This window comes from Tachysurus fulvidraco, chromosome 14, assembly GCF_022655615.1.
Source record: "Tachysurus fulvidraco isolate hzauxx_2018 chromosome 14, HZAU_PFXX_2.0, whole genome shotgun sequence".
In the NCBI taxonomy this organism is placed as follows: domain Eukaryota; kingdom Metazoa; phylum Chordata; class Actinopteri; order Siluriformes; family Bagridae; genus Tachysurus; species Tachysurus fulvidraco.
Window position 1 is genome coordinate 18066111 of NC_062531.1, and position 19509 is coordinate 18085619.

Here is a 19509-nt window from a genome sequence, read left to right on the forward strand (position 1 = left end):
ACCGGAATTCGACTTAACAGTACTCATTTAAGTGCACATGAATAGTACCAGTACCCAGTACCCCCCCCCCCCCCCACACACACACACCCATGAACATATACACACCCCGAAAAAAAAAAGAAAGAAAGAAAGAAAGAAAGAAAGAAAGAAAGAAAGAAAGAAAAAGTAAAAAAAGGGAAAAGAGAGAAAGAAAAGAAGAAAAAAAAGACAACTATACAAGAACAAGAGAAAAAAACATTGATGCCACGTGATTGTGACATCAACTCGGAGAACAGCCTGAGACTAAGCTGCAGTAGAGAGATAGATAACTCCCGCAGAGTCTTAATACTGAACATTAGGCAATATTATTAATGTAAACCCCATAATATAAACAGGGAGTAAACACACACCGATATTGCCGTATTACTGCAAACTGAAACGCTACCCAATGTTCATCGTTTTTATATACTTCTTGGCCTCTTCTGCAGAGACAAAGTCTTTTTCCACGCCTTTATATGTAATCCGCAAACGAGCCGGAAAGAAAAGACCATAACGAACCCCTTCCAGGCCGCGCAATTGCCTCCTGACCTCATTAAATGCAGCTCGATCCCGGGCCACCTTGGCCGTGTGGTCGGGGAAAACGGACATCTTTATTTCACCCACAGCCTCTTGTCGTCTCTCTCTGGCACGCCGTAGAACATTCTCACAGTCGCTATAATAGTGAAACCTGGCAATAACAGTGCGCGGTCGCTCACCTTGTTTGGGCTTCGGCTGAGAGGTTCTATGTGCTCGGTCTATCAGCGGTGTTTCATCAAGTTTAAAAGTTTCCTTAAGTAGGGTAGAGACAACTGTATGGTTAATGACGGTATCCTCAGGAATCCCGACTATCCTAATATTATTTCGTCGCGACCGAGATTCGAGGTCCTCACACTTATTTTGCAGTGAAACAAACTCCGCGGTTAAATGTGCGAGTTTGTTTTTAAGCTCTGCTACATCATCAGTACAGATGGAGAGAGAATCCCCCATTTCTCCCACTGTACCTCTGAGTGCGGCCAACTCTGCGTCTGAAGCGGCCTTATCGTTCACCAGCTGTGTTTTTACTGACTGTAGGTCAGCTCTAATTGTGGACAAATCATCACCCAGTGCCGCACGAAGTTCGGTCTTAAAAATCTCAGCAATGTCTTGCTTTAAAGAGATTAGCAGTTCTCGCTTCAGGGACTCCGCATCAATTACCTGGGCGACTTCCCTGGGAGAGGTGGAGCTGCGGGGTGAAGACAGAGCCCCAGGGTCCGGGGTCGCTACCTGTGTAGCAGGCCTCAGTTGTTGGGTCGTGGTGGCACGGGTTTTTGCTGTTTTACCAGCCATGATATTATGTCCAAGTGGTGAAAAAAGGCTTTAACACAATATCCCAGGGGTGAATATATCAAAAAGGTAATCCAAATTGCGATATAAAATAACAATTACCATAAACTCTGCAGGAGTCTCAAATCACACGTCTTACTCCATTGGCTGCTCAACCTACCTTTTTTTTTTAAAACAGTTCTCAACATAAAATAATGCATCAATCAACACAACCATTGTTCCTTAACTATATAACTAAACATTTACTCAGATGCATTTACGTCAGCAACTGTTTTAGTGCATTTTAAAGTCTCTGAATCCTATAGGATTTTTAACCTCTATCCCAGATCTTGTGATGATAATCGGCTTGTTCTCACAAGATTTTTCTTGACATGTTTGCTCTACCACAACAGGTAAGTCTGGAGTCATTTCACTGTCCAGGTTTGCATTAGAGCTTGACTCAATGTCACAGTCAACTCGATCACTTCTGTATGGAAACTCTTGTTCTTTTGTCTTTAACAGATACCTTCTGTTTCTTCTGTAAATCCTTCCATCAGGTGTGCGAAGAATGTTTGACCTTGGATAATCATGTTTCTTCAGTACTGTTGCAGGATTCCAAATGTGTCCTTGCTGTATCCTCACTTTGTCTCCTTTGTTGACCTTGGATAATCATGTTTCTTCAGTACTGTTGCAGGATTCCAAATGTGTCCTTGCTGTATCCTCACTTTGTCTCCTGGTGACATGTCTGCCAATTGCTTTGCATTTTTGTCATAATAAAATTTCTGTTTTGACTGTCTGTTGCTGAGTTTTTCTTGAATTTGTTTACTTCCCTTCGGAGTCAACAGTGTAGTGGAAGTTGGCAATTTAGTTTTCAACCTTCTGCCCATTAGTAGTTGTGCTCGTGACATACCGATGCCATCTAGGGGAGTATTGTGATATTCCAACAATGCAATATATGGATCTCTATGCTCACTTTGTGACTCCGTAAGCATTCTCTTGATTGTCTGAACCATCCTTTCTGCTTGTCCGTTTGACTGAGCATATCCCGGATTAGATGTTTTGTGTTAGAACTCCCAATTTTCTGCAAAAAACTTGAATTCTTGACTTGCATATTGTGGACCATTATCTGATATCACCATATCAGGTATGCCATGTAGATTCTAAACATTGATTCTAATGGAATGATTACTCTTCTGCTCGTAGTGTCATTCAGTTTTGCAGTCTCTGGAAATTTGGAGTAGTAATCTACACACAGCAAATACTCAGAACCATTGTGATGAAACAAATCAGTACCAACCTTTGCCCATAGTCTGCTCGGCAATGAATGAGGTATTAGTGGTTCATTTGTGTGAATATTTCGATGAATGTTGCATATGGGACATTGTGATACCATTTTCTTAATTTGAGCTGACATGCCTGGCCAATATATGATGTGTCTTGCTCTTTCCTTACATTTCATGCCCAGATGTGACTCATGAATTCTGTCCACCATTTCACTTCTCATTTTGTTTTCAATTATGAGTTTTGCAGCTTTGAACATCAGCTCTGATGTGTAGCTGAGTTCCTCTTTAAATGTCCAATATTTCTGAACGTCTTCGTGCACTGAACGTTTTTCTGCAGACCATCCTTTCACGACATATTCTTTCAGTCTCTGCATTTCAGGATCTTCAGGTGTTGCAGTTTCTCTTCAGACATAGGTAGCTGAGGTGTGACATAGTTTACCTCTAACTCCTCTTCAAGCAGGTCTTCTGTGTGTTCATCAAGTTAAGCACGAATCTACTATGTATCTACCATCTAATCTGTTTCTGTTTGCCCGGCTTGTATGTAACATTCAGATTGTACCTTTTGAGTCTGAGCAACATCCTTTGCAGCCTCAGTGGTGTCTGATGTAGAGGTTTTTTGAATATGCTCTCAAGTGGTTTGTGATCGCTTTCTACTTGAATGTCTCTGCCATATACGTATTGGTGGAACTTCTCACATCCATATACAATTGCAAGTAGTTACTTCTCGAATTGAGCATACCAACACTGGCAATCTGTGAGCACTCTTGATCCATATGCTATAGGTCTGTCATTTTCTAATAAAACTGCACCCATGCCTTCAGATATTGACAATGTTAATGGCTTTTTTGACATCATAGAATTTCAAGGTTGGAGCATTCGTTGCTAAAGCTTTGAGCCTCTGAAAACGTTTCTCTTGTTCACTTCCCCAGGACCATTCCATGTCATTTTCTAGCAGCTGTCTGATTGGAGCACTTACATCTGACAAGTTGGGAATGAACTTGGCTAAATACTGCAACATACCCAGAAATCTTTGAAGCCCTTGCTTGACTTCTGGTGTAGGTAACTGAACTACAGCTCTAACTTTCTCTTCATCTGGTTTCAGTCCATTTGCTGTAAGTACATGACCAATATACTTGATTTGTGATGTTCTAATCTGACATTTCTTTTTGTATAGCTTGAGGTTATATTGCACTTTGGAGCAATTTTCTCAGTCTGGCATCATGCTCTTGTACTGTTTCACCCCAAATCTATAAATCATCCACAATGTTTATCACTCCATCCATGTCTTCAATCATCTGTGCTACCTCTCTTTGGAATACTTCTGATGCTGACAATATTCCAAAAGGTAAACGCAGGAATATGTATCTTCCTATAGGTGCATTGAATGTACATAACTTGGAGCTTTCATTGTTCAATTTGATCTGCCAGAACCCTTGGTTGGCATCAAGTACTGAAAATATTTTTGCATTTGGCATATTTGCCACAACAGTTAGTAGAGGATAGTGTTCACGTTTGATTGCCTTATTTAAATCGTGTGGGTCGAGGCATATGCAAATTTTGTCTGGCTTGACAATTGTTACCATGCTGCTTACCCAATCAATTGGCTCTGTTTGTCTTACTGTTACTTTCATTTCTTCCATCCGGTGCAATTCTTCAATTATTCTTTCTTTCAGTACAACTGAAACTTTTCTTGGAGCATGAATAACAGGCTTTACTGATGGATCAATTTGAATACGATGATATCCTGGCATGCATCCTAATCCACTGAACAGATCTTCAAACTCTTTCAGAATGTCATCATCATTAGCAGACACTTCATGTATCCTTTTTATCATGCCTAATGTCTGACATGTGGCTCTTCCTAATATTGCAGGAGCATCTTTTTCCACAATCTGGAACAGAATCTTGTGATTTTGACCTTTTTACTCACAAGTTAGCTGTTTCTGTGCCAATGGTGACATTTGGTGTCCAGAGTATGTAATTAACTTGCATGTGGATTTCAGCAGCTTGTCCATTATGTTCAGTGATTTTAAAGTTTTTTAATGAGATAAGGTTGCATTCTGAACCAGTGTCCAACTTGAATTTCACGTGTTTGTCTCTTATCTTGAGCACTTCAGACCACTCTTCTTTTTTATGGAATTCAGAACTTCTAGTGTGCCCAGGAACATATTTTTGTCACCTTCCTTTGTCTGTCCAAGCATGTGCGTTTTACTGGCGTGTTTTCACTCATTTTTGCACATTTTTGTGAAGTGATTCTTTTTATTACACTGTCTGCATGTTTGTCTGCATGTAGCTGTTAGGAACAAGTCAAATTTTTGTATCCAAATCTTCCAGTTTTTGGCAAGATTTCCATGTAAAATTAGGTACGATGGTGGCTGTAACTGTGCCATCCTTTTTTTCGATTCACTTTCAATGATAAACAATAAATGAGACAACACATGCTTTCTCTAGAACTAACATGCTTTCTTTACTTCCTAGTTCTTGTACATGTATCAGTCACGTGCTTAGTGATATTGTACCAAACTGTTTCTACAATATGATGTAACTACTGTGCTATATAGTATAAGGAGCTTTCTTGTGTTTTTATTTATTTATTTATTTATTTTTGAGTTTCTTGCTTAAACCAGTTTTGATCAAATTGACTAAACTGCAAATGTTAAAACACACTTTAACAGTTAATTTCTCTCATCTAAAACATTCAACTTTTTTTTCCTCTCCATTTGACGTGCAATTTTTATTTTTTTGCTTGCATTGTGGAAATGTAGTCACCAGGGTGACTATACTTCTCACTTCACACATACACACACACACACACACACACACACACACACACACACACACACACACACACACACACACACACACACAAATAACCCTGTGCAAACAGATTGAATATAGACATATGCTCATATAAAATAGGCCCATATGCAATGGATTGCAGTGAGTTCCTCAGTTCATTCACAAATGCGTTGTGCATTTGGTGGTGGCTCCCTCTAGTGGTTCATGGTGTAAAATTTACATAAACCTTTATGTTTCAACCGTCATATATATTTTTTTTTTATAATTTTAGGACTTTAGAACTTGTAACTTCTAAGCTAAGTGTTTAATAGCTATATATTTTATAGCTGAAAATGTAAGTATTAAGCTAAATACATTATAGTTATACTGTCTTACACAGTATAGACAGGCTTACCACTAATCTGGCACCCAGTGTAAAAATGGCCTAAAACAAACAACATGCAATAACTTGTATTATAAGCTCCTACAGGTTTCTGGAACTGTGGCAGGAGACTGATAAAACATGCATATGTACAAATGGGCAAAGTTTATTCAGAAACACAAGATGTGAAATGATATCTTTTATCACTTTTATGTCACATCTTGTGTTTCTGAATAAACTTTGCCCACTTGTACATATGCAAATGATCTTTCAATTAAGTATAGCTGAATCAAATTATTATAAAATCAAAATTTTAATGGCCCCATTTTAATTGTATACGTGTTGGTACTTTTTATTTATTTTTTTTTGCTTATTTGCTAGCTGACAGCTCTTGTGTTGACTTGGAATCTTTAGCTTGTTATCTGGCAAGAATTCAATGCATGAAATCTTTGACAGTGTGCATCATTATCTCTTTTAACATTAATTTCCTTGTAAAAAAGCCTCCTAGTGCTCTCTTCTTTCAACATTTGTTGCATCTCTGAAATATAATTGAAAATATAATTGAAAGAATCTGAGTTAAAATTCTAACCCCTGGAACTCCAGGGAAATTTTGCAATAAGACATGTATACAGGTGTACCTGATCAAGATGGCTTAAATACATTCTACAAACATTAAAAAAACTGAATCTCTCTTATAAAAATATGTCAGGTATAAAGCACCATTAAGACCAACAGACGTGTGCTATTAGAAAATATACAGTAAATTACACAGAAACCTTTTTCTAAGACTCTTTATGTCGACATTATAAACAGGCTCATAATAAAATAAAATATATGTGTCACGATGAGACAAAGGCGAGTGAGGATCCAAATGCAGGTTGAAGTTTTATTAATCCAAGACAAGAAACAAGCACACAGATAAGCAGGCAAAACAGAGCAGAACACTGAGCGGAACAGGGAACAGGAACAGAGACATAACCAGACAACATACTACACCAACAACGACTAACACCAGAGAAGTGGACAAACTGAGTAAGTATATATATATATATATATATATATATATATATATATATATATATATATATATATATATATATATATATATATGTATATATATATATATATATATATATATATATATATATATATATGACAGAAACCAATGACAAAGCAGAGACAATCAGAGACAAAGACAACACACCTGGAGGAAAGATTGAATTAGTGTCCATGGTAACCAAGAAGTGGGCGGAGCAAACAATTAACAGGGCAAAGCAGCAGACAGAAACAAAGGAAAATACAGACAGACTCATTACAGTATGTAATTTAAACAGAAACAATTGCAAGTTTTATAAACTATGTTTGGCAGTGTATGGTTCTCACAAATATATCTGCTGCACCATTTCCCCTTATAAATAGGTTGCTTTCAGTTAGGCCAATTCAGCTGAGTGATGTACTACCTAAACCACAGTCCACAGGCCCCTAAGCGGTCAGAGAGCTATCCCATGTTTTCAGCAAGCCAATGATTGGACTAATATTCACAGGATAAAGAATAAAGATGCCTGTCATTCAAGTAAGCCCAGAACATGGAATCTCTGATTTGCCTGTTGTTTGCACAACACATCCTAGCTGATTCATGCACCAACACACAGGAGTGATGGGGTGGCTAGAATTCTCAATAAATCTAGATTAAAAATGAATAACTCTGAGTTCGTTAGCAAGGCAATGCACCATAATGTGAAAGAGAAGAGCGATGTGTTCAGTGCAACCTGGATACATGTCGAGAACTCTTATGGTGTCAAAGGGGTGTCAACATGATTTCAATTCAAATGCTTGCACTTGAACCTAAACCCTAAGAAAAAAATGTTGCAGGTCAGTGGGAACATAAACATGGACATAACATGACTACATGGTATCACACATAATATATAATCTTTTTTTTAAGATTTAAAGTATGTACTTACTGGCATACAGTGACTTAGCACTTTGGACAACCAGGGGATGTTCTACAACCTGGGTGTCAGAACAGAGCAGATTCTTAAAGCATGTTGTCATTGCACTTTAAAGGATGCTGGGTGATATAGTGTCTGGATAAAGGCTTAAAGAGTACATTGTGCAGAGTGGGTGTGATAAGTGGTTAATGGTAGGTGCTGGTCCATTGTAGGCTTTTTTTTTTTCATGCTGATGTAGGGATGTTTAGGGAGCCAGTGGAGGAAATGCATAAATAAGGTGATGTGGGAGAACTTGAACTTGACTGTGGGAAACTGAAAACAAGTCTTGCAGCTGCATTGTCAGTTCCAAGGATTGAATGGCACTACAATACAAACACATACAACTAAGCAATTATTACAATCACTATATTGTTTGGTACAACTGTACTCTAAGTAATAGCAATCCTCCAGGCCTCATCAGTTACACTCTAAGCACTTTCCCTTTATCTGTGGTGAAATAGAGTAGTTTGATGACAGATGCCTAATTTTAATTTTCTTGAATGTAAACTGCTTCAACTGTATCTATCCTCAACAACAAATATGCAGGATTTGCATAGTCCAGCTAAATGTACAGTCTAATAGTAAAATACATCAATGCTTGACCTTCTAGAGGCGGAATTATGTGAATCTTAAATATGGGGTCTAAGATAGTTAATGTTTTATTCAGTAAATATATTATATCCCCTCAGTCCATATTTCAGTTTGAAGACTTTGCAGTTCTAAATATAAAGGTGTTTTCTCATCTCAAGCTCTAGCTCTGTTGCAGAAAAGAGTGCCATTCAATGGTCTGTGTATGTGTGAAATAATGTCCACATGTCTGCTGGTGAGAATCTGTCTTGAGTTAAAATGTGTTTTTTTTTCATTAGAGTTTAAACATTCATTTGTTTCTAATATCTCATATTTCATGTTAAACAATGCCTTGTGGTTATGGACATGGTGGTGGTCTCTGCAACACTGAAATATATTCCTTTAATTGACTATTCCTAACTGTGTATTTAAACATAAAGATTTATTAAAAACAAAATGAGAAATTCATAGACTTAGTCTACACTAATCCCTTTGCCAGTCATCTGACTGGAATGTAACAATGGCTAAATAATAATAATAATAATAATAATAATAATAATAATAATAATAATAATAATAATAATAATAATAATAATAATAATAATAATAATAATGCATTTTAAAATAAGACAGGTTTTAGGTTTTGGGGTGAAATCACTTCCATAAGATAGGTCAGACATTTCAATCTGATGGGAAGACCACTGTAACTACAATAACCACTCTTGGGGTGGATTTAGTTTTGCACTGTTCTCCAAACTCTTTTGTGTTTAAAAATCCAAAGAGACCAACTCTTTATGTCTGTCTGGCATAAACTTCCATGCCTTAAATGAGTCATCAGAACTTTTCCCATTTCTATGCTTGATGTGAACAACTAAAGCTCTTGCTGTGTATCTGTATGGTTTTATGAATTTCACTGCCACGTTGCATGAATGCATATTGAGTATGAGTAACATGTATTAAATAATGAATACATGTGTTCCCCTTAAAGTGGAAATTAATTGTATCTTTATTGTATCTTCGTTAAATTCATTATTTGGGTAAATATATTTGTAATTGTACAATACATACTTTTGCATTAACGAAATCAGAGATTTAAAATAAAGTAGTAATTAGTAGAAGTAGTAATTTAGTAAAAGTAGTAATTTAAATTTCTCTTTGTTATATGTGTAGTCATATATGTGTATACATGTATATGTATGTATAAAGGCGTGTGCATGAAGCGCGCGTGTGTGTAGTGGTGGATGCGCATCAGCTGCGCGTGCTCATTTATCACTCCCGCCTCCTCCAGCTCACGCGCTCAGCACCAGTTCAGGCTTAGAACGAGAGGATGATGGCGGAAGACAAGCATCCTATTTGAGTCCACGGTTTTTTTTTTAGTTTTTTTTTTTACGTATTTTAAATCAAAACGTTAAAACTCGAGCTATTCGGTCGATTTGAATCCTAAAGGCAATGGGCAACGAAGCCAGCCTCGAAGGCGGGGAAGGGGGCTCGGTGCTTGGTGTGGTGGGAGCTCCAGGATCCGTTTCAGCATCAACGGTCTCTGGACAGCATATCAAGCCCGTGAATGGCGCTGCGGCCGGTGGTGGAGCTGCTATGGTAACTGGGGCGTCGATGAACAGGTAAAGTGGAAAACATGGATTACCGATGTTTTCGCCCGTTATAACTATCGTTAAGACTATCAGGTCGGAAAAGAAAATCTTCCCAAATTTGTATATGATTCTACCGTTGATTATAAAGGCCTAGTCATGGCCGGAAGGCATAGCGTCACGCGCAAGTTCTTGTGTAGGTTTAGGTTTATCGAAGTGGCACGTCCTTGTCTTCCGCTCTATCCAGTGAATTACGCTCGCGCAACGCCCTCAATCGTCGTTTTGTGTGTGTGTGTGTGTGTGTGTGTGTGTGTGTGTGTGTGTGTGTGTGTGTGTGTGTGTGTGTGTGCGTGCATGCACGTGAGTATTCTTTGCATTTCGTTTGTATACTCTTCAACACCCTATGGTATGTTGATGTATACAGTTTTTCATAATGGTTACTTTCATTGTAAGAGACGTAAAAATGATTTTAGACGAAAGTTTTGTATGTGACAAATGCGTGGAAAGATTTCCGCAGGAGGATACAGTTGATGCTGACGCGCTATTTGTAGTGCGTGTTTGTGTGTGTGTGTGTGTGTGTGTGTGTGTGTGTGTGTGTGTGTGTGTGTGTGTGTGTGTGTGAGTGAGTGACTGAGAGAGAGAGAGAGAGAGAGAGAGAGAGAGAGAGAGAGAGAGAGAGAGAGAGAGAGAATGAAAAGCGCTTGCTACAGTATGTCTCCGTAGCATCAACGTTATTCTTCTGGGCATCTTTATTCTTTATTTAGTCACAACCGTACACCCTACTGACGAATCTAATAGAAATCTGTGGATCGGAAATTATCATCTTAAAAGACTGGAAGGAAAAGGAAACAACACCGAAAAAATATACACGTAAACGAGCAAGGTTTCTTGCATGATCGCTCGCGCTCCTCCTCTTTGTGTTTGCGAGCCCGCGCGTCATCCGTCCACCCTTCCATTCAGGTGCGATTTGAACATTTGTTTCAACACCTGGTTTGTTCCGGTAATGAGAACACGTCACGGCGTGCTGCGCATGGATGGGTTCAAAAGTTGAATTTAAAGACTAAAATAAATATAGGCTTCTGTACACTGCACACTACACCAGTATGTGATGCTGTATCATGCAAAGAAACCATAATATTACAAAATTTGCTTAACTTGTTTAATGTGTGTGCATATATATATATATATATATATATATATATATATATATATATATATATATATATATATATAAAATAAATAAACATTAATAAAAATAAAACATTTTACTCTCACCCATGACAACAACCCCTGTTAATATAATAATAATAATAATAATAATAATAATAATAATAATAATAATAATAATAATAATAATGATGATGATAGCAATAAAAATAATAATAAAACCATTACTGTCAAGGATAAAATTTAATGTAATTGTTAATCTTTCTAACTCATGGAGAATGGGACAGCGCAAGGATGATTGAGAGAGAAAAGTGTAGACTGTGTTATAGTATAAACATTAGATTGATAGAGAAATGCCTGGTTCAATACTGGCATAAGCAGAATTAAGCGACAGTTATTATTTCCGTAAAAATGATTTGATTAATTCAGCTACCACAAATGGGCTTGGCATTTTATAATGATGCACTCCCCCTTAACTAATATATCATGTAGCCTGCAGCTCACAAATCAAGTGAGCCGTGAAAAGAAGCAGAGCCCCCCCCCCCTCCCTGAATAGTATTCACTAGATGTTTCAGTGCCTTTCCTCAGCAAATGCTGAAATCTCTTTAGCCTCTTTGAGCATATCCATGTCTATTAGCAAGGAAAATGCACCCATTGTGGGTTTTTAAGTGTAGCCATGTAATGCTGACCTTCTTACAGCAGAGATTCTAGATTTGAAAAGGGAAGCATGTGATGCCACATGAAAAAGCTGAGGTTCTTTAAATGTGACTAATGATAGCATTTGTATTATTACTGGTAAAACTGGTTGTCATAAATAAGCAGTATACTGTTCACAGTAATATTCTTTTCTTTTCCTTTTTGGTCATTTGCTAAGTCACTCCCACTAGCTAGCTATCATCTACCATTTGTCAGCATGCTATTATGTGATGCATGTTAGTCTATAATGGAAGGTTGCACATAGAATTACTGCCATTATAACTCTTTATGGTTTACATTACACAATCTTGCATCTGCTTTAATATAGACTATATCATCAGTGTACTTAAAAGCATTTTGTATATATAAAACTAGAGGTTCAGCACCATGGCCAGTACCAACAGATTAGAATAACAGATGAGGCTTCTTTAAAGCTATATTCTGTGATTTCCAAGTCAGAAAACCTTTTGTCATATGTGGCAATATTCTTACACTTTGGTAGCTGAAGGCGTGGACCACCAACCAGTCAGGACAATGCTGTCAGTTTGAAAAGCTTATGATTCAGAACAGTCTGTTTCCACACTCTTTCACCAAATCACTGAGTGTACCTTTAGAAGAATCACCAAGTATTATATACTTAATAAAACAACAACTACAGCGACAATATTGTTGAACAGTATTGTATTATACATAATACAGCTTTGAGTTTGCATAGATTACCATATATTTAGGCATACTATTTTTTTTTGTTCCCAACTGGTATATTTAGCAAATGGTCAAAGAGGCTAATCACATATATATGTGTAAACATAATGTGTAAATTGTTAAATTAATAACATGTTGGGTGATTTGTTTGTTAGAACTACTGGTTGGATAATTATGTGGAAATATAATTGCAGTTTAATATATGCTTAATTTTTCCTTTCTACCTGTACACTTTTTTTTAAAAACAGTTTCTCATACAATTAAATCAAATAAAGTTCAAACTTAGTTACAGAGACTAATATGTAAATAAGTACACATATCCACCCACCTGCATGATTTTAGACAGTGATTGGAAAGTGGGGAACCTGAATGAAACCTTTGGAAGAAAGGGGAATTACACACAATAGACTGAACATATAGTAATCTTAGCTTAGCACTAAATCAAGGACACTGGAGCTATGACCAGATTAGTTAGGCTCTGTTCAGTAATAGTGGGCTTAAGAAAGGATCGGTATCACTAAGTAAAACAGTGTGAGGTTTTTGCCCTTGCCAGAAGATGACATTTCTTCTTAATCAGGTTGACTAAGATGGGGCAAGCAATCAGTTCTCACAATCCCTCACTATCTCCTTTTATCCCCCTACTGATTTCTCTTTGGTGCAGTCACACAAAGATAATTTAAAAAAATGTTTTGACCAGGCCTCTGTGATTAGCCATTTTTTCGTAAGGAGATTCCAACATATCAGGGTATATGAGCAGGTTCACTACACAGAATTTAGGAATTTTACCTACTAAAGGAAATCCAAATTCAAAGTACTATACCCATGACAAGGACCCTTTGAGATCACACTGTGGAAGTTTAAAAACATCTATTTGTGTCCAGTAGAAAAGAGGTTGTTAAGGTGCTGGCTGAATATTTAGACATGCTTTCTTCCCTGCCAGGGCACACTGACCTTACAAGTCCCCACAAAGAGACACACCCAGCCTGATTTATACAACCAAAACAAAATATTAAAGAGGTATCAGACAATGACTTGAAAGGCTCATAGTGGTATTGATAGTCAGTTGGGAAATATTGCTTCTTCTGTTGCAGTCCTTGAGAATGCATTCACTGCCATCACTGTACAAGTCACTGACACTGAGTCACGGCGTAAATACAGCCAAGCAATGGATCTCCATGCTGGAAGACACATGGAGTACACATAGAATTCAGATGGCTAATTTGCATGCTACCGTGGAACAACTGCAAGCTAAAGTGGACGGCCTGGTAAACCAGGGTCGCCATAAAACACGAGGATTGTTGGGCTTCCTGAGAAAGCGGAAGGCAGTGAATCGCTGACTACATTTTTACAGGCTATGTTTCCGGTTTGGCTTCAGCTTCCCGCAGACTCCCCTGTCATCGAGATCGAGAAAGCGCATAGAACCCCCCTTCCATATCAGGCCACACCAAAAGCACCACTGAGGAGTGTTGTGACATTTTTACGCTACCCAGAAATAGATGCAGTTTTGAGAGCTGCTAGGAAAAAAACAGGTAAAACATAGTGGTGCCCCATTACTCTTTTTCCTGGACTTATCGGCAGAGGTATTAAGTATGTAACCTAGTGAGCCAGCATTAATGTATTCAATGCTAGAGATTTAAGCACTTATGTACGTCGCTCTGGATAAGGGCGTCTGCCAAATGCTGTAAATGTAAATGTAAATGTATTGGTGGTGGGGTTTTTTGTTTATGTTTAGGATAGCCAATCGTATTACAGAGTTATGTTGTCTCAGTCTTACTTCTGTCAGCCCACAGCATTCAATTACTTTAAACAGCACTGATATATGCCTGAATGTGAAGCGCATGGGTAATGTGTTTAAAAAAAAGAAAATTTTAACATGCTTGAAGAGAGAAAAGGTAATTATTTCATCTCCTGTAAAAGGTGCACTTTTACAGGAGACACATTTGTCATTTAAAGCTCAAATGAGACTGGATTAGTCAGGTATATTTTAGTTCATTCTCATCAAATAAACATGGTGTGGCTATTTTGATACTGTGCCTCATATCACCCAATAAATTTACTTAACGTAGACTTCAAAATTGTGGCCAAAGCCTTAGTTTATCCTCTGGAGAGAATCCTACCTACAGTAAGGTCATTAAACTAGACCAAACTGGATTTAATAAATCTCGCTATGGTTCAGACAATATGCGTCACCTGTTGAACATAATACACCATTTGACTGAGAAAGCATTTGACAGGGTTGAGTGGAGGTTTCTATTTCAAGTGTTGTACAAATTCAATTTGGGCGCTAACTACATCAGACTAGTGAGACTTCTTTACTATAGCCCATCAGCTGTGGTTAACACTAACGGTTTACTATCAAGTGGATTTTTGTTCCAAAGAGGCTGCTGATAAGGCTGTCCCCTGTCACCACTCTTTGCCTTGAACATCGAACCCTTGGCAGAAAGTATTCGCATGCATAGTGGCATCCGGGGGATGATGGCTGATGATGTCCTCCTTTACTTAAAGCAACCACAATTTTCCATACCTGGTTTGTTGGAGACAATCAATCAATTTAGTCAGTTTACTATATATAAAGTAAATTTAGGGAAATCAAAAGCCATGTTTTGAAATACCCCACAAACTGTTGAACCACAATGTCCCTTTCACATTACTGACTCTGGATTTTTCTATTTGGGCATACATACTGTATAACCTCTGATTTAAAGGATTTATTTTCTCAGAGCTACTCACCCTTAATGGCAAGACTCAAACAAGACATGACTAGGTGGACCTCTTTACCAATATCTTTCTTTGGAAGAATTAACACAATTAAAATGAATGTGCTTCCCCGTTTACTTAATTTCAATGTATTTCAAAATAGGCTGTTATTTGAATCAGAACTTTTTTGAACACCGCTATTGGTAGGTTTATATGGAATAATAATAAAAACTAGGATTAAATTTACTTCCCTTCTCAAGCCAAGGTAGAAGATTAAACAAGATTAAACAAACGCTTAGATAGTTTCTAAATGATACAGAATCTTTGTGGGTCAGTATGGAATCCTTTGCCTGTGCTCCAAGAATGCTAACATGATTAACCTTTATTTAACCAGAGTAGTCTCATACATGAGATATAGAATCTCTTTTTCAAGAGAGACCTGGCCAAAATAGCAGAACAAAACGGCAAAAGACAACTCAACTGCATTTCAATTGAAATAAAAGTGCCATTAATTAAAACATTTGCAAGTGTGAATGGACTCATGTTCTATAGATTTAACATAATGTTTAAAATCATTAAAGGAAATTAGACACTGTAGCTTTAGTGATGTCTGTAGTTCATTCCAAGTTGAAGGTGCAAACATAAAGCCTTTTTAAACGAACATCTCTCCCATTTATTGATAACTTTAGAGAGGTCCCCCCAGTAGCTTAAAACCTTTTGTTATTTAACACCCTTTTGGCTTGGTCGGAAAGTATCTCAGTGTCCCCAGGATTCTGACTATGCAATCCCCAATCACTTTGAATCCTGATTTCCCTGCCTCATTATCCAATATTGGCCTTCAGACCTGGGCAGAAAAAAAGTATATTTAATTTAGCCAGCTTAATTTCAGGCAAGATATTTAAATCTTTTGAAATGCTCGGAATGGTTTACCAAATTACTAAAACTGATTTTTTCAAATTTCTTCAACTATGCCATTTCATTGTCTGAAATGAGATGGGGGAAATTCGTTTGGAATGCTCTGATACTGAAAATAGCTTTCTTCTGCTGGGGGGCGTTAAAGGGTCAGATTTCTTATCTGTATTCTTGGTTATCAGAAACCTCCTCACTGTTAAATCCTTTAAGAAAGATTTGGGAAAGGGATATGGGCCAACCATTAACTGATGACGAATGGCTCTCTATATGTGAGGTGGTTTTTCCTCAATGAACCTCAAGCTCTGATCATGAGAAACTTTAAATTCATGTACAGGGCATATCTTTCCCCAGTATGCCTCCATAAAATGTACTCAAATGTATCTAAGCTGTGTTTTAAATCTGAAACAGGAACATGGGTGCATTTATTCTAGGACTATAAGAACTTTCAACTATTTTGGCATGAGGCACATGATATGGTTCAGAAGATGCTGGCCAGAGAATTCACTATGTCTCCTACTATATATTTACTTAACTGCAAAACATCATTTGAATTCTCTACTGCTTCACACTCTTTGTTAAATTTCATTACTTTTTTGGCAAAGAAATGTATACTTATTCTATGGTCATCACCACAGGTGACTTTGGAGATGTGTTTGGCACAAGTAGTTAATTTTCCCCCTTTGGAAAACACATGACTTGCAGAACAAATCCGAATTATTCTGGCAGACATAGGCCCCTTTGTGGGATTTACTTGAACAAGTGAGACCCCAACCCTGACCTGTTTATGTTTTGCCCTTTGCCTTTCCACAGTCACTCTCATATTAAAATGCATTGTTGTTATATAGTTATTAATATGTTTGATTGTATGCTGTGTGTGCTGACTGATTGGCTCTATTGTTGTTTTGTTTAACTGTTAATAAGACTTCAATAAAACTATAATAAAAAAAAATGCATTCATTAGCATTAACATTCTGTCCCACAATGGTAATTTTATGCATTTCTAATGATTCACACTTTGGACCAACTTACTATATGATTATTAAGATATTTATCAGGCTTGCATGCATATGTATGAATTATACTGTAGGTGAAAGTGTAGACTTGCTTGCTGAAAACTGATGTTTTCTAAAATGTTTTACACACACACAGGACTCTTCATTTTATGTGCACCATTATTATTTGTGAAAGGTAGAGCTTTAGAATTACTACATATCTCCCCCTAAACAGAATGGGGAATTTGCAAAATCCGAAACAGATGCCCGAGCCACCTCAGCTGACTCCTCTCGATGTGGAGGAGCAGCGGCTCTACTCTGAGCTCCTCCCGAGTGACCGAGCTCCTCACCCTATCTCTAAGGGAGCGCCCAGCCACCCTGCAGAGGAAACTCATTTCGGCCGCCTGTATCCGGGATCTCATCCTTTCGGTCATGACCCAAAGCTCATGACCATAGGTGAGGGTAGGAACGTAGATCGACCGGTAAATAGAGAGCTTTGCCTTGTGGCTCAGCTCTTTCTTCACCACAACAGATCAGTATATCGACTGCATCACTGCAGAAGATTCACCAATCCGCCTGTCGATCTCCCGCTCCATCCTTCCCTCACTCGTAAACGAGACCCCAAGATACTTAAACTCCTCCACTTGAGGCAGGAGCTCTCCACCAACCTGAAGGGGGCAAGCCACCCTTTTCCGACTGAGAACCATGGCCTCGGACTTGGAGGTGCTGATTCTCATCCCCGCCGCTTCACACTCAGCTGCAAACCGTCCCAGTGCACGCTGAAGGTCCTGGTTTGAGGAAGCCAACAGGACAACATCATCTGCAAAAAGCAGAGACGAAATCCTGTGGTCCCCAAACCGGACCCCCTCCGGCCCCATACTGTGCCTAGAAATCCTGTCCATATAAGTAATGAACAGGATCGGTGACAAAGGGCAGCCCTGCCGGAGTCCAACATGCACCGGGAATAAGTCTGACTTACTGCCGGCAATGCGAACCAAACTCCTGCTCCTGTCATATAGGGACCGGACAGCCCTTAACAGAGGGCCCCGGACCCCATACTCCCAGAGCACCCCCCACAGGTCACCACGAGGGACACAGTCGAAAGCCTTCTCCAAATGCACAAAACACATGTGAACTGGTTGGGCAAACTCCCATGAACCCTCCAGCAACCTGGCGAGGGTATAGAGATGGTCCAGTGTTCCACGACCGGGACGAAACCCGCATTGTTCCTCCTGAATCCGAGGTTCGACTATCGGCCAAATTCTCCTCTCCAGTACCCTGGCATAGACTTTTCCAGAGGCTGAGCAGTGTGATCCCCCTATAGTTGGAACACATCCTCCGGTCCCCCTTCTTAAACAGAGGGACCACCACCCCAGTCTGCCAGTCTAGAGGCACTGTCCCCAACCTCCATGCGATGTTGCAGAGGCGTGTCAACCAAGACAGCCCCACAACATCCAGAGACTTGAGGTACTCAGGGCGGATCTCATCTACCCCCGGTGCCTTGCCACTGAGGAGCTTCTCAACTACCTCAGTGACCTCAGCTTGGTGAATCGACGAGTCCACAACTGAGCCCCCACCCTCTGCTTCCTCAGTGAAAGACATGTCGGTGGGGTTGAGGAGATCCTCGAAGTATTCCTTCCACCGTCCAAGGATGTCCCCAGTCGAAGTCAGCAGATTCCCACTCCCACTGTAAACAGTGTGAGCAGGGCACTGCTTCCCCCTCCTGAGGCGCCGGACGGTTTGCCAGAATTTCTTCAAGGCCAACCGATAGTCCTTCTCCATGGCCTCACCGAACTCCTCCCAGACCCGAGTTTTTGCCTCCGTAACAACCCGGGCTGAAGCTCGCTTGGCCTTTCGGTACCTATCAGCTGCCTCCGGAGTCCCCCGAGCCAACCAGGCTTGATAGGACTCCTTCTTCAGCTTGACGGCATCCCTTACTTCCGGGGTCCACCACCGGGTTAGGGGATTGTCACCACGACAGGCACCGGAGACCTTACGGCCACAGCTCCGAGCGGCCGCGTCGACAATGGAGGTGGAGAACATGGTCCACTCGGACTCAATGTCTCCAACCTCCCTCGGGATCTAATTGAAGCTCTGCCGGAGGTGGGAGTTGAAGATCTCTCTGACCGGAGACTCTGTCAAACGTTCCCAGCAGACCCTCACAGTGCGTTTGGGTCTGCCAAGTCTGTCCAACTTCCTCCCCCGCCATCGGATCCAACTCACCACCAGGTGGTGATCAGTTGACAGCTCCGCCCCTCTCTTTACCCGAGTGTCCAAGACATACGGCCGGAGGTCAGATGAAACAACCACAAAGTCGATCATCGACTTCCGACCTAGGGTGTCCTGGTGCCATGTGTACTGATGGACACCCTTATGCTTGAACATGGTGTTCGTTATGGACAAACTGTGACTAGCACAGAAGTCCAATAACAA

At 39.4% G+C, this 19509-nt stretch overlaps 1 protein-coding gene across 5 annotated transcripts in view; it reads left to right on the top strand.

The window, feature by feature from the left end:
• The first annotated feature begins 9608 nt into the window (after positions 1-9608).
• The window catches only part of bsna (bassoon presynaptic cytomatrix protein a), a 141213-nt gene continuing 131312 nt past the window's right edge, over positions 9609-19509 (top strand). For all 5 annotated transcript variants that reach the window (XM_027167080.2, XM_027167079.2, XM_047799816.1 and 2 more), the window contains exon 1: positions 9609-9940. In XM_027167080.2, coding sequence (XP_027022881.2) covers positions 9771-9940 — 170 coding nt within the window. In that variant the 5' untranslated portion in view covers positions 9609-9770. The remainder of the gene's footprint in view (positions 9941-19509) is intronic.